The sequence below is a fragment of the Carassius auratus genome, chromosome 25 (genome assembly GCF_003368295.1).
Source record: "Carassius auratus strain Wakin chromosome 25, ASM336829v1, whole genome shotgun sequence".
In the NCBI taxonomy this organism is placed as follows: domain Eukaryota; kingdom Metazoa; phylum Chordata; class Actinopteri; order Cypriniformes; family Cyprinidae; genus Carassius; species Carassius auratus.
In genome coordinates this window covers 16,366,328-16,389,175 of record NC_039267.1, presented here as the reverse complement: position 1 = coordinate 16,389,175, position 22,848 = coordinate 16,366,328, and the positions used below count along the sequence as shown (strand labels likewise).

General features: G+C 38.9%; 1 protein-coding gene across 2 annotated transcripts in view; it reads right to left on the bottom strand.

The window, feature by feature from the left end:
• LOC113043514 (phospholipid-transporting ATPase ID-like) overlaps positions 1-22,848 on the bottom strand; it is a 260,088-nt gene that overhangs the window by 5,759 nt on the left and 231,481 nt on the right. Inside the window, exons 1-20 of one of the 2 annotated variants that reach the window (XM_026202955.1) lie at positions 18,150-18,205; positions 12,108-12,203; positions 11,644-11,702; positions 10,943-11,056; positions 10,527-10,625; positions 10,356-10,417; positions 10,143-10,215; positions 9,834-9,904; positions 9,601-9,683; positions 7,861-8,019; positions 7,564-7,652; positions 7,219-7,415; positions 5,754-5,962; positions 5,632-5,675; positions 5,263-5,428; positions 4,363-4,551; positions 3,644-3,759; positions 1,503-1,667; positions 364-475; positions 142-247 (exon numbers count right to left, since the gene is read on the bottom strand). In XM_026202955.1, coding sequence (XP_026058740.1) covers positions 142-247; positions 364-475; positions 1,503-1,667; positions 3,644-3,759; positions 4,363-4,551; positions 5,263-5,428; positions 5,632-5,675; positions 5,754-5,962; positions 7,219-7,415; positions 7,564-7,652; positions 7,861-8,019; positions 9,601-9,683; positions 9,834-9,904; positions 10,143-10,215; positions 10,356-10,417; positions 10,527-10,625; positions 10,943-11,056; positions 11,644-11,702; positions 12,108-12,183 — 2,189 coding nt within the window. In that variant the 5' untranslated portion in view covers positions 12,184-12,203; positions 18,150-18,205. Of the gene's footprint in view, positions 1-141; positions 248-363; positions 476-1,502; positions 1,668-3,643; positions 3,760-4,362; positions 4,552-5,262; positions 5,429-5,631; positions 5,676-5,753; positions 5,963-7,218; positions 7,416-7,563; positions 7,653-7,860; positions 8,020-9,600; positions 9,684-9,833; positions 9,905-10,142; positions 10,216-10,355; positions 10,418-10,526; positions 10,626-10,942; positions 11,057-11,643; positions 11,703-12,107; positions 12,204-18,149; positions 18,218-22,848 lie in introns of those variants that run through there. The other variant, XM_026202954.1, reaches the window with a different exon arrangement.

Below are 22,848 nucleotides of genomic sequence, written 5' to 3'. Positions count from 1 at the left end.
GTGCACAAAACAAAAAAATATGTTATTTTCAAATCTCAAATAATGGCTCAATTCAAATTGGATTACACTAAAAACTTTTGGGTGAATGTCTAAATACAAATATGTCTGGATTTATGCGTGAAATAGACAATGAAATGTCACCTGAGCTCCTGTTGAACCTCAAGCGTGGTGTGACCTGAGATTATAAACACCTCGTTCATGTCGTCTCGGAGCATGCTGCAGGAGTAGCCGATGTTCATTGCCGTCTCTGCAACCATAACAGGAACGATTCTTCATTATGTTGTGTGAGACAGTTAGAATGTGTCTCAATTAAGTTTGAGCCGTCTTCGATGAATCCTACATGTTCTCGTTAGCACTGGTTACCTAGCTTGTCCCCGGTGAGCACCCAGATCTTGATGTTGGCCAAGGTCAGACAGGCGATAGTCTCTGGAACTCCTTCCTGAAGTTTGTCCTCTATGGCTGTAGCACCAAGCAGCTTCAGGAAAATGAGAGACATGTTTGTTTCAAAAGCAAAAAAGTTACATTTCCTGTAACCAAACAAAACAATCATCTTAAACTCTTGAAAAGAAATTGATACAGGAGTGACACAGAGGAGACACATTTTTGAACAAAATCGTTATTTTTGTTTTCTTTGCATACATATGTATTCTTGTCGCTTCGTAACGTTCCGGTTGAACCACTGATGGCAGATGGACTATTCTGACGATGCTTTTCATAGTTTTCTGGACCTTAACACTGTTCTTTACTTGGCAGTCAATGGGACGGTCACAGCCCTCCTGGTTTTCATCCAAAATATCTTAAATTGTGTTCCAAAGACGAACGAAGCTTTTACGGGTTTGGAACGAAATGTGGGTAAGAGATTAATGACAACAATTTAAAAAAAATTTTTTTGGGGGGGGGGGGGGGGTTAAGTTTAAGTTGCTAAGTTAGCAACTTTGTTGGTTGCAATACAGGTTAGCATCCATGCTTTTTGGAAATGCACCCCAGTTTATCTAGCATATTTTTGCTGTTTACATGCTACAACAGATTTAAACTTGATAAATGGTTGTCAACACCATCGCTGAAAAGGACAAATACAGACGTTTATTCATCTACAAGTAAGCCTGACTCTGAAAAGACTCAAAATAAACCTTAACAAAAATAATTCTAAAATTGACTAGTGCTATGTGTGGCTGGAAAACCTTCACACAATTGGTGAAAATGGGATTTACCTGCCTGACACAAATAGCGGGTTTATTTAAAAAAAAATAGTGGGCGGCAGAAATATATTTGTTTGGTTGTGAGGGCTGTGAGTTAAAAAGTTTGGGAACCCCTGCCATAGAGGAACCATTTTTGGTTCCCCAATAAACCCTACTGTCATCAGTTTTTAAAAGAACCATTATTTTCTTAGTGTGAAGAACAGTTTAATGATCTTAAAAAAACTTTTGTAACTATAAAGAACCTAAAGGTACCATTGGTGTTAAAGGTTCTTCACGGAACCATCAGTGCGAAGTCACATTTACCATCATGCCCTGCTCTATTTCTTCATACAGAGCCCCGAGTTTTTCTTCTCTGTTCTCCAGTGCCGTGCTGGCAAACAGCAGTTTCTTCATCCATTCGTCAAACATATCTTCATCCAGGTCTTTGTACGCCAGCGCTAATGTTCTCAAACCCTCCCCGGCAAACTCCTGTCACAGAAACAATGGAAATTCATTTATCTCTCACCATGAAAATTGAAACCCAATCAGTGCTGTAAAAGTTTCTTCAGTGCTACACAGTTCTTTGATCTAATCAGTGAAAGCATCTTCTTTCTGTTTGCAGTCGTTATCCATCAGCTTCTGAAAGCATGCTATTTATACCTCGCTAGCATAGCTTCTCCAGTGACGTCAGTCTGATTGCTCTTTGAGGAACCACAGAAAGCTGTAAATGAGACATGAATGATGGACATCATCTTATAATAGTCTCATAATAAGTTACGGCCTATAAGCTACTTTTAGACCGACCAATCGAGCTGAAGACAATATGCTTGTCTGATGTGTTATTCTTTCTTTAAATGTGGTTTGATTTCACTGATTATATTATTAGATAAAAATGATTTTCTGAGGAGAATCTCATGGTGTTCTTCATAGATTGTTGAAGTAGCTGTATAAGTTCAGGCAAGGACAATAATGAATCACACTGCTTGGAGCCAGAAAATGTGTTTGTATTGAGTATTTTCCATCTGAAACATCCACAAGAACCTTAATGGAATTAATCTGAATAAAATAAAACCCATCTCTTCTAAGACCGAGCTTTTAGCCAAGGAGAAAATTAGACTTGTTTGCAGCGATTGTGCCATTCTGACACTGTAATTTGTGATGTGGAATGCTGTGTGTCACAGTTCTCAAGCGCTTCAATAACTGAGACAATGAGTGAAGGAACAAACCAACAGAATGAAAAGACTTGAAAAAAACAAGAACCTGCGGATTTGAAGCTTATGATCTGGTTTTGTTTAGAAGTATTATTTTTTTAGGTTTTCATTGAAACCTGAATTAGGCCAAAGTGGGCATATACCAAGGTTAACTTCAAACACTAAAAAGTACATAGACTATCGTGAAATTACCATGGTATTATTATGGTAAAGGCCAAAAAACATGGGTTTGCTATGGTATTGCATTCAAATACCATGGTTTTACTATGGTAAGTATCCAACAACATGGATTTACCATGATACTGCATTCAAATATAGTATCACCATGGTAAATAACATGGTATCATACATGCCCAAAAACTTGGTATACCATTGTAAATGCCCTACAACATGGTTTTACCATGGAATCACATCTAAACAACATGGTGAATGCCCAACAAAATGTTTTTTACCACGGTAATGCAATAAAATAACATGGCATTAGTATAGTACATGCCTTAAACATGGTATTGCCATGGCAAATTACTCTAAACACCATCTTACTATGGTATATCATCCAAATAACATTGTATTACCATTATAAAATGCCTGACAGTAAAATTTTACCACACGACCACATGGTTTTACTACAGTAAATGCCCAAATACAATTGTATTGCTACGGTTAATGCCTCGAAACATGGTCTTTCCATGTTATCGCTTTCATAACAATGGTATTATTATGGTAAATGCCGAAACAACATAGTTTTACCATGCTAAAGCAACCAAATAACATAGTACTACCCCGGTACATATGGAAACAACAAAAGATTTCCAGAATAAATGCTAAATAACATGGTTTTACAATGTTATTGTGTCCTAATAACAGGATAGTACTACATTATAAAACCCAAAAATATGGTCTTTCCATGCTATCACATCCAAAAACTAAGTATTACCATGGTAAATGCCAAACAGCATGGTTTTACAATAGTACTGTGTCCAAACAGAAGAGCATTATCACAGTACATGTGGTAAAAACACAGTATTACCATTGTGCTGCATTCTAATAACATGATATTACTATAATATATGCCAAAAAACATGGTATTACCATCATAAACGCCTCAAACATGGCATTTACATGGCATCACATCCAAAAAAGCACGATACTCCAAAGGTACTAAATCAAAATAACCAGTTTTACCACAAAACATGTGGAAAAACATTGCTTTACTGCCGAAAAAGGAAGAATAGCTTAGCAATAAAGACTTACATTAAGGTGCTCTGAGGTAGTAAACATAAGCTCTTCATTAGACGGGTCCAGCCTGTCGAAGAGTATTGTGTCGGCTCCTTTTGAGTAAAGCTTTAACTGCCCCTTTGGGTTCCTCACTGCGGAAGAGACAAGAAATGAGAGCGCTACTTATAAATGTCTAAGTATTAGTGCTGTCAAACAATTAATCACATCCAAAATCAAAGTTTTTGTATACATAATATATGAGTGCACACTATGTATATTTATTATGTATATATAAATACAAATATGTTATGTTTATATATTAAATATATTTTATATATTATAAAATATACTAATATAAATATATATACTGTACATGTAAATATTTTCAAAATATTTAATGCATGTGTGTGTATTTATATATACATAATAAATAAAAACACAGTAGACGCACACATATTTTGTAAATGAAAACCTTTATTTTAGATGCGATTAATCACGGTTTATTGTTTCGGAGAACTAATAAATATACAATAAAACTGTTTAAACAGACCGGACAGCCATTGAATCCTCTCTGTGGAAGAATGAATTATGCATACAGACCCATAAAAAGAAATACATCAAGGATGATTCATAGCTTTTGTGAAATATTAAAGGTATGATAAAAATACTAGACTGTGACTGTGTTTAAAACGAACAGACATGCAAATCCTTAAAACATCCCATAATAAAACTAATAAGAGACGACCAGAACATACCAATAACGCTCATTCTCTTCCGTACATTGTTGAAGTCTAAGATAGCCAGCAGCTGATAGGTGACCGCGTGACCCATCTCATATAAAGTGATGGTTTCTGGAGTTCTGGAGCGAAAAACGAAGCCGAAGTTGCGTGCAGCAGTAACCAGGGCTCCTTCATCCGGAGATTGTGCCTGATACACCAGCTCCCCTTGAACAATTCATTTCAGAGGTATTTTGGTCAAATTATGTTGCTCCATTCACAACAAAAGTTCTACTGGGATAAGAAGGCCATATCCACACTAATACGTTTTGGTTTGAAAACGTATATTTTCTCTCCGTTTTGGCCTTCCGTCCACACTGAAATGCCGTTTTAAGTCAACGAAAACGTAGCTTTTGGAAAACGCTCTCCAAAGCGGATAAATCTGAAAACGGCGTCTTCGCGTCTTTGGTGTGGACTGTGAAAACGGAAGCTTTTGAAAACGATGACGCAAATTTAGTCATGTGACACATATTATACCAATAGATATCTGTGTTTTTACTGGTATTGTACACGTTATGTGCTATGCACTTTCACATTATTGCTACAGAGGTGTTACTTTGTACACTCTTCATATAACAGTCCTGCAAAGATTTACTTGTGATCGATATTTGCGGCAAAACATGAGGGCAGTTACGTTATAGATCAAACATACAAGCGTGAGTGTGTGCGACCTGGACGCTTATGTGAATGGTGAGTTATATTCGTAAATAAAATAAAATCCAAATTAAACGTTTTCTGACATTTCTGTGTGGACGAGGCACTTTTGGAAAGTGCTAGTGTGAACGAAGAGCGTTTTGAAACGAAAAAGACGTTTTCAAATGTATCCGGATTAATGTAGACGTAGCCTAAGATATTTAATGTGTTTGTGGTACAGTTTACCCTCATTTCTCTCTTCTGGCATGACGGTGTGGCAGAGCGCTAACAGACGGAAGAATTCCTGCACCAGAGGCTCTTCCAGCTTGATGGCTTCGACCAAGCTGCTGTCATGGAAACGGAATTTCCTGTCCATCAGTGGATTGAAGGAGAAATCTACACATGGTGTTTTCTGCAAGAGTCAGAGACAGGAGTGACAGCTAAATACTGCACCAGACAGGACAACGTCTGCTTTATGAATTATTTTTCATATCCTAAAATATAACAAACAATATTGTTTTTAGAATAATATTTGCATGCCTTTTAAATTGTGACAATAATAATGTAATATAATAAATTTACATATAATAATAAATAAAAAAAATGGTTTCATACCTCTGTAATATCCACTTTATGCCCAAACTCGTCATAAACATCACCTAGACAAACAAAAGCATAGCAATCAATAAATATAGCCACATAAGTGTGGCGGTATAACAGGAAGTGTTCAAGCGTACCGTAGGTCTTCCCATTGATGGAGCACTTGTTAAACACCATGATGTTTTGGGTGAGGGTGCCTGTTTTGTCTGAGAAGATGAACTCCACCTGGCCCAGCTCCTCGTTGAGGGTGGTGGTCCGTGCTTCGGCAGGAGTGGCCTTACGGCTGTAGTACATTCGTCTGTCCCAGTTTATAAAGTAACTATGGCCCAGCCGCAAAACCTCTACACTGTAACAAAATAAGTTTCATGTGACTGAAAACATTGAACTGCAAAGTAGAAAAAGTGTTGTTTTTGTTGTTGGGTTTTTTTTTGCATTAAAGGTGTTGTAATAAAACTGTTGTCTATCTCCTCTGAACACGTTCTCTTCTCTGTCATTTCTTTCTCCATAAAATCTCAGGTCAACACATGAATAAATTGCAAGCTTACAATTAACACATTTTACCTTGCAGTTCAGGGCTTATAACCAATGGAAGCACATAAGAAGCCACATAAGAAGAAAAATCATGCTTTGCTAAATTATAATTATGAGAATATAGAGTGACAAAAAAGTTTATTATGAGAAAATAAATTATGAGACATAATTATGAGATAAAAATCTAAATTATCACATAATGAAGTCATAGCAAGATAAAAAGTTTAAATTATTACATAGAAATTCAAAAGTATGTGATAAAAGTCATAAGTATGACAAAAGTCAATTATGAAGCTTAAAATGTAAAATGTAAAAAAATGTTAATTATGTGAAAAAGTCATAATTTTGACAAAAGTCGATTGTGAAGTTTGGAATTAGGGCTGGACTATTAATCAAAACTCAAAACTTCTAACCAACGTAATTCGTAATTTTCCCATGTCAGTTATTTCATTTTTTAAATCCTGTTAATACTTTCTTCTTAAAAACATACTCCCATGTGTGTAGTCCGCACTAAACAGACGTGTATGGCCATAACGCTCGCGTCTTTTGCAGCGACTCTTATTAAAAGAATTTAAACTTTTACACACAGCGCCACTCATCACCGTCACATCTTCATTTCAAGAAATGTGTGCTTTGATTTCAGTTGTTCAAAATATTCAAAATATAATCATAAATAGTGTGTTTCTTCAATTATTTTAAAATCACAAAAATAAGAAATGCACTTTTTCATTAGAAAAAAATATTCCACCTTTAATAGTTGAATATATATATAAATTTCGCGGCTAAAGTTCAGCCCATGGAAGAGAGGGGAGGAGTGAGCAGAACTCATTAGTATTTAAAGAGACATGCACCGAAATGGATCGCAGTGAACAAAGCTGTTCTTGACAAGGTAAGAGGGTGTTGTTTTACACTACATTTCATGAAGATCCTAAAGAATCGTACTGACTTGTGGAAAATGGGTATCTGATGACCCCTTTAAGAAAATTATATTGGGTTGCCGCTTGATGTTCAGTGTAAATTCTGACTCCTGAATCAAAGTAGTTTGTCAACACACTGTGTAATCTCTCCTACCTGACATATAGAGAGATGGGTACGACAGTGTTAAGGATGATAACGTAGGACCAGAAGGTCAGGAAGCCAGAGAAGACTGCATTGATGGTAAGTTCCTTCCACTGAAGATACTCCCAAAACTTGCTGCCTACTTTCTGCTCCCAAATAGTGTTTCCAATCGCCAATATGATCCCCATACAGATGAGAAATCCAAAGATCTGGAATATACAAGAAACACTGCATCATATTTCATCTTCTTAAAACCTTTTACAACAACAAAATGAACTGCCCTTTTGAAAGTCTGCGAGTATGAGTAAGTGAGATGCCACATGTCGATCAATCCCAGCATGCCGCTCACACACTCACCCACAGAACTAAGGTGTTCATCAGTTTATCAATGCTGGTCCGTTTCAACTTGGTCCTCCCACAGTTTTGCATCAGCTTGGTTTGAAGTCCTGACGGAGAAGCAGAAAACCCAGAAGGCTCACAGAACATAGCTCATCTCAGGACAGATAATGGTGTGCGTTAGGCATAGTTCATGGCGTTAATTACAGATGAGCCATTCAACAAGTCTCTGAGGAGCGTCTACACAACACAGCTAATCAATCGTCTGTGAAAATGCCATTCTGCTAAGACAATTAACAGAGTACTGAAGAGACGTACCTGCGAAGATAACCAAGCCGAAACACCACTCGGTGTTACGGAGAACGCAGCCTCTCAGGAGCATTTTCTCATTGTCCAGTGGGTACTTGTTATCTTTCCAGTATAGAGTCCCTGTGAACTTGTCCAGTTTGTTGTTGGGCGGCTCACAGATGACTTCCCCTGGGAGACAGATAACAGGAAGATGAGTCTGACGTTCATTCAGAAGCGAATAGTGTTTTTGGTTTATAAATAGCTTCGGCTTTTCATTGTTAAATGTGCTAACCCTGACATTTTCGCTAATTGGTACGCGATCCGAAAAGACTGATGACGCATACAAATGCAAATAACCTCACTAAAGATTATCCGTATGGGAAAGTTCATCATTTCAACAAGAAGAGTAGTACCAACTAATCTATTTTAAATGTTATAAAAATACATTATAAAAATATATCAAATCATTAAAAAAAAACAGCAGTGTAATTATATTTTTAAGCAGTGTTGTGGGGGATCGCTAAGTTGTTGCTAGGGTGTTCCAGTGTTGTGATTGGCAACTAAAACTAGAACTTTACTAATAATTTTTGTTAATTGAAGCGAATAAATGAAGAGATAAACTATAAATATTATACAAAAAAACTTGACATGCAGTTGTTAAGGTGTTGCAGGTAGTTTTATTGTTAACTTAAACTACGTTTATTACAAATATTTTTTGTTAATTGAAATATATCAGGAATAAAATAAAATATAAATATTGCATGAAAAACATAAAAATAGAAATATAAAAATTACAAATGTTGCATTGGCAACTAATTGAAATTAAATAAGTTTAGGTTGAAGTGCTAAAATTACTAAAACTTAAATAAAATAAAAAAAAAACGAAAACAATAACACTACATTTTTACATTTTCTGAGGGATTGTGACGGTTGCTAAGGTGTTGCTAGGCTGTTTCAGGTAGTGTTGTTATCAACTAAAACTAAAATGTTTTCAGCAATTAAATAAAGCTGAAATCAAATATAAATTAAATGTAAAAATATTAACATTAGGCAAAAATAAAAATATTACCTTGGCAAATAACTGAAAAAAAAAAATCATAGATATAAGTTAAAGCTTAATAAAATATTTGTACAAAAAACAGTTAACTAATAAAAAATGACAAATGAATACAGCAATTTGTTTTATTAATTTCTTTTAAAAAAAACATTATATGGATAGTATTGAAATAACACTGACTCCAAGTGATTACTTGTAAAAAAAATTCGACCAAAAGCCTCTAAATACTGTTCTTTAGATATTTGACAGGAATTTTTGCAGTCCGTTTTATTGTTGCCCATGCTAAAATTGCAAATCCACTCACTAAAGTAATAACACATCAATAATAAACAAGATAATTTGAACTATCATTCACGTCTAGCATAAGCAATGTAAGATAAGTGTGTTCAAATCCCTAACCCCTAATAGAAGCACAAGCAATAGTGCTTCTACATAGCAACTGACATAAACATTATGTTTCCAATTCCAAGCATGCAGCAGCTACTGTATGCTCTACATCAACTTTAATGGAATTCAAGTGAAAACACTACAAATCTCATTACAAACGCTCCTTGACAGCTCTGAAAGATATGCTCAAGCATACCAGAGGCCCCACAGGACAAAGCCACACAGATCAATCTGACGGATACAATAAGTGTTTATGTTCACTCAAGCTGACTCAAGTTCATTCCTGTTGATGGTGCACTAATCGTGTGTTTGAAGAAAATCTTTACCGTTAAAGTCTGCAAGCTTCGCAACATCGTCCCCGAGGTCTGAGGTCACAGTCAAGGCTTGGCGCACCTTCAGGTTGGTCTCTCTATTGGAAAGAGTCAATAGCATGAAAGACGCTCATGTTCACGTCAGGATATAGAGTCACAAAATCACATTTACTGGACGTTGAACAGTCCAAAGGGAAGCGAGGCCGGCGATTTCAGCGCCGCAACACATTTCACAGAAGACGTCTCACCCATCAAGCTCTGCAGTCTCGATGTAGCACAGTCCATAGGGCTCACTGCTAGAGAGGAGGAGAAGGTCAGCCTGGAGACAGCAGAGAGAGGAGACGCTCAAAGTCCTGCAAAACTCATAAATCATGTGCTGGATGAATCTACTCCAGATGGATAGTCCACAGATAATGCTAGTCACACTGGGATCATCAAGATCCATGCAATGGATTAGTTTTGTCTATGCTTTTAGTATCAATTTGATGGCATGGTTGATATATTTAGGGACCAAGGGTTGTATGCCTTGTTTTATTCTGCTCCTGCTTAACACTTACAGCAACAAACTGATTGTTCTCAAGTTTGATGATATCACCCACTCGTACGTTCATCCATTTCTCATTCTCCAGTCTGAAACAGATTGAGTTTGTTCGATCACAAATCAGTTTTTAGTTCCTAAACATCTCTTAAAGCATTTAAAGTTCAATAATTGTGTCTCAGCAGCGAGAGACACAGCAGAAAATGCTGATACGTGGCATAAATGCACTTACTTTCCTTTGATGAGTACCTGAGACTGCCGGGTGTTGACTTGTTGATCACTTTTATGGCGGAACTGAAATTCAGATCAGATCAATCACAGCACACATCAGCTCAGCTTATTTCAAGCAGCCCACATTTCTTTGTAAACTCAGTGCTCAGAGTCGTAAAGAGTAGATTCTCACATAGTCATCAGTAGCATCTTTGACAGCTGTGATAGCCAACACCATCACCAAAGGCACAATGGTGGTGAACCACGAAAGAGAGGAGATTTCTGGGATTAACTGGAACACACAACAGAGTGTTAGTGTTGTACAACATTAAAGCCATAGTTCATCATTCTCTCATCATTTATGTTTGTCCTTACAATCTTTTTGGCAAAAAAAGTCATTTTTCACAATATCTTTTCTTGTGTTCCACAGAAGAAAGAAAGTCATATAGGTTTGGATTTACATTTTCAGTTCCAGACATCACAGATCGTGACTTTTTTAATTAGGAACCATGAAATTCAGGATCAAATTTATAAACGAGGCTCCAGATGTATCTTCAGTGAGTACACTGCTCTTGTAACTTCACAAGTGACCTTAAAAGGCTGGCAAACCTGCAGTATCAGCAGTACCAGGAAGTAGGCGTTTGCAAAACGTTGAAACTGTTCGAACAAGTTAATGGGCAGGAAGGTGAAAACATTGTATTTTGCTGTCTTGATGTGATTGTCCTGGGGAAAAAAATACAGATTAAATTTTTTTTTTTTTTGAACAACAGAAAAAAGTTGTCCAAAGTTAGGGTAAGATTTTATGTTTTTGTTGAAAATCTCTTATATTTGATCAAAAATGACATTAGAAACAGGAGATTTAAAATTCAAAACAAGTGTTTTCTATCTGAATATATGTTAAAATGTAATTTATTCCTGTGTGATGCAAAACTGAATTTTCAGCATCATTACTCCAATGTCACATGATCCTTCAGAAATCACTCTAATATGCTGATTTGAAACTCAAGAAACATTTATTATTATTATAAATATTGAAAATAGTTATATTTTTGTGGAAAATTTGATGAATAGAAAGTTCAAAAGAACCGCATTTATTTGAAATACAAATATTTTATCCATACATAAATACATTCTGGTCATATTTCACAAACAAGCCCAATGAGTTTGTTCTTAAAATGAAATTTTGTCACATTATGAAATCATTCTGATTTGTTCTAATAGTAAAACATCAGCGGTGCATCACTTCTTTTTTCAAAATGGCAGTGATATCCATAACACATTTTTACAATAAAAGACATTGACAGACTCACAGCATAACTGAACCTCTCATTGTAGTCGCGATCGTTGGCTCGAACATGTCGTTCTTCTTCTACAGTGGAAAAGAAGTTCAGTTTAGTCGACTATTAGTAAGATCAGAGACACCTTCAAGTACATTTCCATTAAAAATCCACAACAGTTGTGAACTTTCATGACAACATGCACCCAAAACCAAAATCCTTATCGTTTATCTCAATTCTGGTATCTGTTTGTCCACTAAACCGAGTGGTTTCTAAGGAACGGGTTCGATATTTTCCAAAGACACTAACAGCGCCGTCCCGAGATCATCAGTGAATATCACTCTCCAAATGAGGAAAGTAAAGATAGAAAGAGTGTAAGCGAAAAGCTATCAAACGTCTCCTGGAAGACATTTCCATAGATGTAATCCAGCTCTTCCAGTATGCATCCCCCGTTTATCATCTCGCCCTCCCAATCCCACAAGTCCTTGCAGCTCTACCTTGTCCAGGTGATTTTGAGGGTGGGTTCCAACCTCCTCTCCACGGTACTAACACCCATAGCCATCGCAGCGCCATTGCCTGTTTCCAATGTCATTCTTGGAGCGGCACAAACAAACGTTCAGGTATTAGATTCAACTCGAACTTCACAGAGTCATTAACAAGACAGTCAAAGCATGAAGTGCACAGTCTGAGGTGTTTGTTTTCTATTGGGCAGCAGGGTTTGTCATATGTAGCAGTTGTTGCCTGCACTTGTCTGTGATTGCGAGACATTGTCCCGCCTGAGGAATTTCATCGCCTGTAGGGCTTATGCTTATTAGCACAAAGCTACTCCTAATCATTTAGCAGCTCTTAACTCAGGAGTAAGTGAAGCGTCGTCTGGCATTACAAACACAGGTCTTGTTTTTGGAAAAGCCCAGAGAACTGTTTTAATGTTCTGAAGTTGCTCTTTCATTTTTGGGTAGTTAAAAGGTTTTACAAGTAATGGTATAACATTAAACATTAAAATGAGATAACGACCCTGACATATCAGTCTTTGAGAAAATCTTGTGTATTCTGGATTCAACAAGGAGTCAATGTTATGAACTATATAAATATTAGGGCTGGGTAAAAAATATCAATATCTCGATATTAATCAATTCTCTTTTTTATGTAACGATATCGATTCTTAAATCCCAAGAATCAGTGTAGCCTGTTTTGAGTTAATGGACAGAACACTAAAGGGGACTTCCTAACCAATAAATCGCAATTAGAATTGTGCTTTGGTGCTTTTAATATGAAACAAAGTCTCAGGTTTCAATTTATGTACATTGTATTGCAGTATTCAAACAATAAATGCCATTTAATGTGGAGTGGTATATCACTGTAGCGCCTCAGTTCAACAGATGCGGCAAAGAGTAATTGGCATTCACATTTTACATTGAATGATGTTTATAACATTGTTTGATACAACTGTGTGCCATATTTTTATATTCAAGACATTTATAGTATTACAAAGATTTCCATTCCAAATAAATTATGTTCTTTTGAACTTTCTATTCATCAAAGAATCCTGGAAAAATGTACAATGATATGAGCAAAAAAATATTAGACAGCACAACCGTTTTAAACATTGGGCCCTATCATACACCCGGCGCAATGAGACGCAAGGTGCAGCGCAAGTGTGTTTGCTAGTTTCAGTCCGGCTCCGTTCGCATTTTCCCATCCAGCGCCACGTCATTTAATTAGCAAATGCATTTGTGCTCATTTGTGCACCCATGGGCGTGCTGGTCTAAAAAAGAGGTGTGTTCACGCGCATTGCTATTTTAAGGAGCTGAAAATATACTGTGCTAAAGTCTAAAGTCAATGGCGCAATACTTTTTGCGTTTAGATCGTTAAAACAGAGCCCATTGAGTAATGGCTCCTAAAAATTCAGCTTTGCCATCACAGATTTTTTTTATTTTATAATATTTTCAAATTATTTTAAATTATAATAATATTTCACATTATTACATTTTACTGTATTTTTGAGACTTATTTTTAAAACATTAAAACATCTTTCTGACCCAAAAACTTTGAACAGAACGACTGCTACTTTTTAAAATTATTATATTTAATAATATATAAAATACAAATTAAATTTATATTATTATTTTTTTAGAATGAATACATCACTTCCTTTTTGGAACATAATGAACTAAATAATTTATAAAAATGATATTTCAGATTCTGAATCCCAACTGAGTGAGTCATGTTTGGTCTCTCTCTCTCTCTCACACACACACATACTCTCTCTCTCTCTCTCTCTCCATAGGTGTAAACACTGTATTTTCTATCCCCTTACACTAAATCTACCACTCATACAAAACTTTCTGCATTCTTAGATTTAAAACACAGTTTTTGTGTCTATATCATTAAATAACCACCTGTACACATACACCACATACACAACAACTATAAATAACTAAACTGCTTCTTCCTCCTCTGGACTTGTTTGAGACAAGTCTTACTCCCTACTTTTGCATAGACCTTAATGAGGTTAGATTAACAAGACCTTAACAAGGTCCTACATCATGTAATTTCCACAACTCACAACTTTCAAAACGGCTTTATTGAGTTTACTCAAAGTTTTTTTTTTAGAAAGACGTTGTTAAACAGCAGTACAATCCACTGAACGTGTTGTACTTCAGTCCCTCACAGCATTGTTCTCACTCATGTCAAAAATTAAACATGGCGCTAGCCTAACTAAGGTCTCTTACCCCATGTTTCATCATCTCTCTCAAATGGAAATAGGTTAAAAGATGCCCTGCCCACTGGATGCCATTCAAATATATAAGCCATTGCATATCAAAACCTCTACAAGTTGAAACATTTTTACTGTTAATGTCTCACCACAATACAGAGAAATTTTGAGGGACCTCTCATGTGATTCTATAAATGAACTCTCTGAACTCCAGGACCTATTGGACAACATGGGCGATGTTCTTTGTGTTACTGTAACATCCCGGTGATGTGAAACATTAATCATTACAACATAATCCATCTGAATCGATCCAAATATGGGAATCTGGGCTTGGATCCAGTTTATATTTTCGCTGGGTCACATTATAGGACAGACCGAACAAGCTGGCTGGAGTTGTGTTGCACCGCAGTCACAGCACTCACTCCAGACTTTCCTCAAGAACTGCTAAACGTCACTCTCACAGCCAAAAGACCTGAAGAGGAACCAGAACTACACAAGACTTACCAAATGAGTGAGATTCTAGATGAAACCCCACACTGTTTGTGCTTCTGACAGTAAGAATGGTCAAACTAACAATAAGGTGAGAGAAACCCTATTAGACTGAACGAGGGACCTGAGCCTCATGTACAGAACTAAATATACAAGAATCTTAGGGTAGACTATTGAGCAACCACCCAAAACACCCTAACAGTAAACAAAAACTAGAGATAACTATTGCAAGAGAATGGGGAAAACATTGGGAAAAATCTTGCTTATACTCAGAATCTGATTACAGGTTTTAACAGGAAAGCCACACAATCTTTACCATAACTTCAAGAAAAACACTTATGTTCCTTTCTCAAAAAGCTACTAACCAGTCTACCTTTACCAGAGTAGCCTTGTAAATCATATATGCATTCATTTTTATTGGTTCATTGACTGCTATGGCTTTCTTTCCTCATTTAGCTCAGGTGCTACAACCGTCATCAACCATCATTAATAATTGAGCAGTTTCCACACCCAGATGCACCAGATACATTTACACTCTGTTCCCCCAGCATACAAATTGTGCATAAGGTATAAAGACACATACAACTTCCCTGAACTACAAAAACTACTAATAGCTACTTCCATGGTTCAGATAAAAAAACAAAACCATGATCTTACCCAGTTCTATGTATTAAGCTATTTGGTTCAGTGGAGAATTTCTTGACATCAGCATATTGTGTTCTGGGTTTATAAAGCAGAAATCCTTTGATTCAAAAGTATTAAAAGATGCTTCCTCCTTATTGATGCAGTTAAACATGTCAATCTTATACTGTACACAGCACGCATTATGTAAAATGAATCTATTTCTCTCCAGAATTATGACTGATAAAATGTCTTCGATGTTTTTGTTCAAACTAGATTTGCGAGTATCAGTTAACCCCCTCACACAAGTGCTCATCGACCATTTGATCTCTTATTGTTGCATCTCCAGTAGTTTGTTATCCAGCTAATTTGCTTTTTTCAGCTGTAATACAACAGCCAGTTTACCAACTAAGTAGCGCAAACAATTTCAAGGTGCACAAGTAGAATAAGCATATAGGAGAAGAAATTCTGTATCTGAATGTGCATGTACACTAGAGTTGTGTAGAGATGTACACACTGTACGCTTACTCTAGCATACGCATAAAAACCAAAGTATCCTTTGTTTTTAGGTAACGTCACTCCTAGCTAATGCTAGGATGCAGACTATACAAGAGAAAGGTACGTTTTTAATTCTAGCATTTTAGTGGACAAATATTTAGATCCTGTAAATTAAATGTGCACATCTATTAAATGTTTGTTTTTTTTTTCAAATTAGCGCAAAAGGTACATTAGCATAACATGAGCTAAAGTCAGATAATTTTTTGGTTCTAATTAATTTTTAGCTGTTTAATTTGGCTTCCCTCTTTTGAATTTGCACAAGGGCTCCTTGACAAACATTTCAGCAATTATGAAAATTACAGTACAAGTGTGTTACAGTACAGCGAGCGTCCACAAAGTGTTTAAATGACCTCGGTGACTAATACACAGAGGCGTGGGTTTTCTTCCTCTTTGTGTACTTGACCACTTAAACACTCACAAAAAAGAAAAAGTCCACAGTCGGGCAACAAACTTACAACACAGCCAACTTCTCACTTTCACCATTAGCGTATTACAACAACAGCTAGGCTCAACACAAAGCTCAACACACAAGAACAATACCTGCAGGTCTCACGCTCATGTCCCCTCAGTTATGAGCACTAGCGTGTAAGTGATCTCCATCCGGTCAGCCAGATCATGTTTGAAAAAGATCTAAAATACTGAACTGCCTCTGCCGCCCAAGGGCAAGAAACCATCTGTGGTTTATACAAGGTCAAAGAGGAAAAAATGTACGTCACTGGTGGATCCGTTACCTTTTTCTACCCATATAATCACACACACAAATACGTAGCGCACTTCACGTAAGCGTCCCTATAGCAGCAAAGCGTCTGTGTTATCTCTGTGGACCAGCAGATGAGGGAATAAAGGAACAATGCGTGATGTCAGAAGAAGAGAATACAAATGGTCCCTTCTTTTTAAAACACTAATGAACTATTTCTGAGGATGGACACCAGTTTGATTTGTTTATGTGCGAGTGAAACCGAGAGCAGAAGCAACAATCGCACAAGGAGGGTGTCATCAAGGTTTCTAGGCAACAAGACCTGAGGAGAGCAGAAGACCTCGGCTCAAACACATGGCGTCGTAACAATAAACATTAAATGCAGAACTCAGAGCTGGTCTTTTGTTCAGCAGGATCTGGTCTGGTCAACTGAAAACACTCTAATTGTCTGGTTTGTGGTGTCTGCTCTTGATCATGTGGCTGGCTGTCGATTTAGGTTTCGGTTAAAGAGAAGGAACTGCCCAAGAGAAAGCATCGTATTTCACCCCGAATGAAAGGCCAAAAAAAAAAGAACAATTTATATATTGCAAATTTATAATATTTAATTTCTAATACATAAAATAGATATAATTGCATTTTATTTATATGTTTAATATTTTTATTATTTTGATATTTTTTTTGCATTTTGACTATATTTTAATGGCAGTATTTTGGGGGGAGTTCCCATTATTCTCAAAGGTAATTTAGATTCTCATCACTGTAATAATGTAATTTATTTTAATAAAATAAAATTAAAATGTATTTAGCGGTAATCTGCATAAATTACATTGTTTTTTTTCTTTACAGTTATGAACATGAGATTTTTTCTGCATCAGTAATTTACTTGTCTTGAAAATAATGCCACACAAATCACTAAACAATATGTGTGTGTGTGTGTGTGTGTGTGCACTTCGGATGGGTTAAATGCAGAGCATGAATTCTGAGTATGGCTCACCATACTTGGCTGAATGTCACGTCACTTTCAATCACTAAATATAAAATGTAAACTATATTTAAAAAGTATACATTGCAGATATATATATAAAAAAAAATATATATATATATATATATATATATATATATATAATTGCATTTTTTTTGCATTGTGACTACATCTTTATTACAATAAAACATATTTTTATTTATTATATATATTTTGTTTTTTGGAATTCCAAATATTCTCAATAATGATTTTCGTTACTGTGATAATAATGTAATTTTTTTTAAATAAAATAAAAACAAATTGAAATGTATTTAATCAGCATAAAAAATACTTGTGTTTTTAATTAACATGAGATTTGCTGCAACATGGCATTTTTTTCGCATTTATTTCTCAATTACATTTTAAATGTTTATTCCTTGTTAATATTTATTAGGTTTTAGACATTTGCTTTGTTTTTGTTCAGCAGCTGTACTAACCAATGTGAACGTCCTTCTTCCAAATTGCCATAACATCAGGCCATCTCCGACAGGTCCTACGGGTTTCTCTGAAAAACATGCCAATGAAACACGTTTGAGTCAAACAGCACGTTTCCACTGAACACCATGTAATCTTCCTCATAGTGACGACTAGAATTCATAAAGGCTTGTTAACTTGTGTTGGGAATAGGGGTGTAACGGTTCACAAAATTCACGGTTCGGTTCGATACGATACACTGATGTCACGGTTCGGTTCGGTTCGGTTCGGTACGTTTTAGATACAGCAAAATGCAAAAACATCTCAACTTTTCAGAATGCCGCAAGCGCACCGCGGGTCATGTGACAAGAACTAACCAATCAGCTTCATCCTTTCCCATAACAACGTTGAAAACTCAGCCAAGATGAAGGAACAGCTGATTATAGTTGTATATGGATTGCAATTTTGAAATAAATTTAGTAGCAGAGCTACTGCAAGCGATTTTTTAGAGCTGCAAATCCATTTATCCTTCGCTGAAATTTCCGCGTCTCATGGAGAGAGCACGTCATTGTTGCTTAGCAAAGACAGACGCCTCATGAGCGCTTCTGCCCGAGCGCTTTGGAAAGAAGGAGAAAGACGTGCTTAGCGTTTTCCACGCGTTTTTAGGAGCGATATGTGAACGGACCCTAAGGCGCTCGCTCACTCAGCACGCGCTGAAGGCTCATTGCAAAATGTCTAATGCATTTAACAGACCAGAAATATAAGATCCTAAAATAACCAACAGGTCTGGTGTTTGGGTGCACTTTGGATTCCCTGTAAGCTATAATACTGGTGTCTAAATGCTGCAGGCATAGTTTGTTGCGTGCATGTTTCTCCTTTTTTCGTCTTTTCCCAGATACTGACACAATAAGGTGATGTCGGCGTAAATGAGTTGACATGTTTCAAGTATTCACGCTGGTGTTTTTTTTTTTTTTTAAAGCAATGAAGCAACCGCGCGAAGCCCTCACTATATAGGATTTTAGAAAGAATGCAGAGCACTAGTGTAGTGTGCAAACTTACCACAGTGTGGATTTCAGAAAGTGTGCAAAGACTTCACGTGCACACTTACCATAACATGGATTTACAAATAATGTTCTAAGGAGGGGCTCTCATGTCACTCTGATCGAGCAGCTCATAGATGGAATTATGCATCTCAAACAATATGTTTGAGAGTCATCTTCTTTTTCTAGTCTGTTAAACGCATTGGCCATTTTGCAACGAGCCTTCAGCGCGTACTGAGTGAGCGAGCGCCTGACTGAGTCATAACATAACATAAACATAAGTTGGTGTTTTTTTCTTCTTCGGGAGTGCAGGGGCGTTGCCTGTTACGTCGTTTGGGTTATTGGGCTACCTTGTTGAACGCATATCATTATATTTCTCTTTTTTTTTTTCAAATATAATTAATTAGTCCAACGAACCGTTCGGTATACATAATGCGTACCGCGTACCGAACCGAAAGCGTCGTACCGAACGGTTCAATACGAATACGCGTATCGTTACACCCCTAGTTGGGAAGCATATCATTTGATCAGCTACAGTGTAATTGTCTTTTAGTGGTAGCACAGAGTTCTGGCTGTTTTTAATGTCTGACGCACAGCGTGTCTCTTCCCCCACACGTCCTAATGAGACCCCAGCGGAGCTGCAGCCAGGAAACCCGTCAGGTCTCTGGGAACACACTCGCTCCGCGGGGAACACTGCGGTACACCCAGGTGATCCCTCTGCAGAGTCCTGCCATATGCTGGATTCGCATGACAAAACCATGGCCAATACAGAAAGGGCTTCTATAGCTGGGACATTATACTGAACATAGCTGTGAACGGGATGTAAGCTTCTCTGTTTTATTGTGTGGGAAGGTTTGTTGAAAATGTGACCCCAGAAGCGCACACTTTGGATTTCTTCCTTTTTAAAAACACCTGATACTGTACATATCATCAGCTCATTAATATAGTTTGCAGAACTATAATAAGGATATACTATAATTTTCCAAAATGCGCAGTGTTTGGACCAATGGTTTAATAGAAATCAACACTGAAAGTCTAGTAGCATCTGACATACTGACCCAACATGACTGCAGAGCAAAATAAATGTGACTGTTGACTCTCATATATTGACAGTCAATAAACCTGCAAGGGAATAACAGTATAGAATAGAATTTGAGAAAATACTATGGAATTAAATCCATATTATATAACACATGCCAAAGAAAAAAACTATATATATATATATATACTATCTATCTATCTATCTATCTATCTATCTATCTATCTATATATGTCACGGATTTACGCTGCCTGAAGGAATACGGAGTCGAGGATAAACGGAATAAGGCTTTTAATATATCCAACACAGGGGATATCCAACATGGAGCACAGAGGTAGACACACGTAAGTGGCAAATGGCAAATGGTCACAAGTGAGGACAAGTGAGGACAAGTGAGAAGACCCGACCCAACAGAACTGAAGGGACACGGCTTATGAACAACAGATAATTGGGGAAACACAGGTGGATGGAATCATTAAATTAACAGGGACATGGAACACATGAGGAAGATAATGGACACACCTGGGAACTAATCAAACACGGAAAGACAGAAACTGGGTCACGGGCAAAAACACATTAAATGAGTCCAGGTGTGTGACAGTACTCCCCCCTCCCGGTAGGTGCGTCCTCGCACCGTAGAAACAACAGGGGGAGGCGTAGGTGGGAACTTGGGAGGAGGTTCCGGTGGAGGACGGACTTCCAAGAGGGGGCCAGCAGACAGGGACCACAGAAGGAGGAGCCAGGGAGGAGACGACGGAGGAAGGAGCCAGGGAGGAGACAGGAGCAGGAGGAGCCAGATGGTCCACCAGAGACCAGCCAGGACGGAGATCCAAGGTGGGGTCGACGGCGGGAGGAGCCATGGTGAAGGAAGGGTCGACGACACCAGGGGGCCGACAGGCGGAGACTGCACCGGTGGGTGAGGAGCCCAAGATGGAGCAGCACAGCCGCAGAGCCAGGGGGACGTCGAGGTTCCGGAGGGCCTAGGTGGAGCAGAAGGCTCAGGCGACCAAGGCGGAGGCAGGGTCCTGGCAGACCGCTGTGGAGCCGGAGCGACCGAGGATGGAGGTGGAACCGGAGGGAAGAAGGAGCCTGACAGAGCCGGAGGGATGGAGTGACGAGGTGGAACCAGAGGAGTGGAGTCCCGAGGCAGCGGATGGTCGACGACTGACCAAGGTGGAGCCGGAGGGACGAGGGAGCCCGGTGGAGCAGGTGGGATGACAGGCCACGGTGGAGACGAGGGAGCTAAGAGCCAAGGCGGAGCCGCTGGGTCGAAGGACCGAGGAGGAGTCCAGGGCTCGGAGGCTGGAGGCGGAGACAGGGCCTTAACACGCCAAGGCGGAGCTGGAGACTGGCAGTCCAGCGGCGAACCACCGCGCCCGGATGGCGCGGACTGAGGGTGAGCTGCGGGACTGACTGGCACCAGCAGGGATGACGAGGAACTGGCTGGTCTAGGAGGAGGAGAGAGGAGAAGGATGGGAGGAAGGACAGGAGGATCAGGACTGGACGGAACCAGCGAAAGAGGAGTAGAGGGACCAGCAGGTTTGGGAGGAGGCGGGAGAGGGAGGCTGGGAGGGAATACAGGAGACACAGAAGATTCAGAGCTGGGTGGAACCAGCGGAGACACAGAAGATTCAGAGCTGGGCGGAACCAGCGGAGACACAGAAGATTCAGAGCTGGGCGGAACCAGCGGAGAAACAGAAAACTCAGGGCTGGGCGGAACCAGCGGAGGAACAGAAGATTCAGAGCTGGGCGGAGCCAGCGGAGATACAGGAAACTCAGGGCTGGGCGGAACCAGCGGAGAAACAGAAAACTCAGGGCTGGGCGGAACCAGCGGAAATGGAGCAGAGGAAATGACTGGAGGAGGTAGGAGTGGGAGACTGAGAGGGTATACAGGGGAATCAGGGCTGGGCGGAACCAGCGGGGAAACAGAAGATTCAGAGCTGGGCGGAACCAGCGGAGAAACAGAAAACTCAGGGCTGGGCGTAACCAGCGGAGAAACAGAAAACTCAGGGCTGGGCGTAACCAGCGGAGAAACAGAAAACTCAGGACTGGGCGTAACCAGCGGAGAAACAGAAAACTCAGGGCTGGGCGTAACCAGCGGAGAAACAGAAAACTCAGGGCTTTCCTCCACGCCCTCGATCTCCACGAGGACTCCCACGATGCACGGTGTTGCCGGCTCACACACCTGGTCAGTCGCGCTCTCGAGATCCTGTTCCCTGTCAATGGATTGCTCGGGCTCTGCGGCTGCGGTGGGCTCTGGCTCCGTGTGGCGTGATGGTGGCTGGCTGGTCTCTGGGTCGGGAGTGGGGCTGGCGAGGTCCTCTATGGGGCAGATGGCGAGAGATGACCCATTTCTCGCCAGAGTCCACTCCACAAATGCGGCGAAATCCTCTCGAGGACCATCTTCGGACGACAACGCTCTGTATTTGGAGTTCAGGCTGGTGTTGTAGAAGGTGCAGAGCGCGCCGTCCGGGTAGCTGGTGGCATTAGCTAATAGGAAAAACTGTCTGGTATGGTCCTCGAGAGAACGTCCTTCCTGCTTCAGCAGGAGGATGAGGAATTCGGGACGATAGAGGGGATCCATAGACACTAAGAAAAGAAAAGACTGTGAAAAAAACAAAAGCAAAACGGAGGGAAGAACAC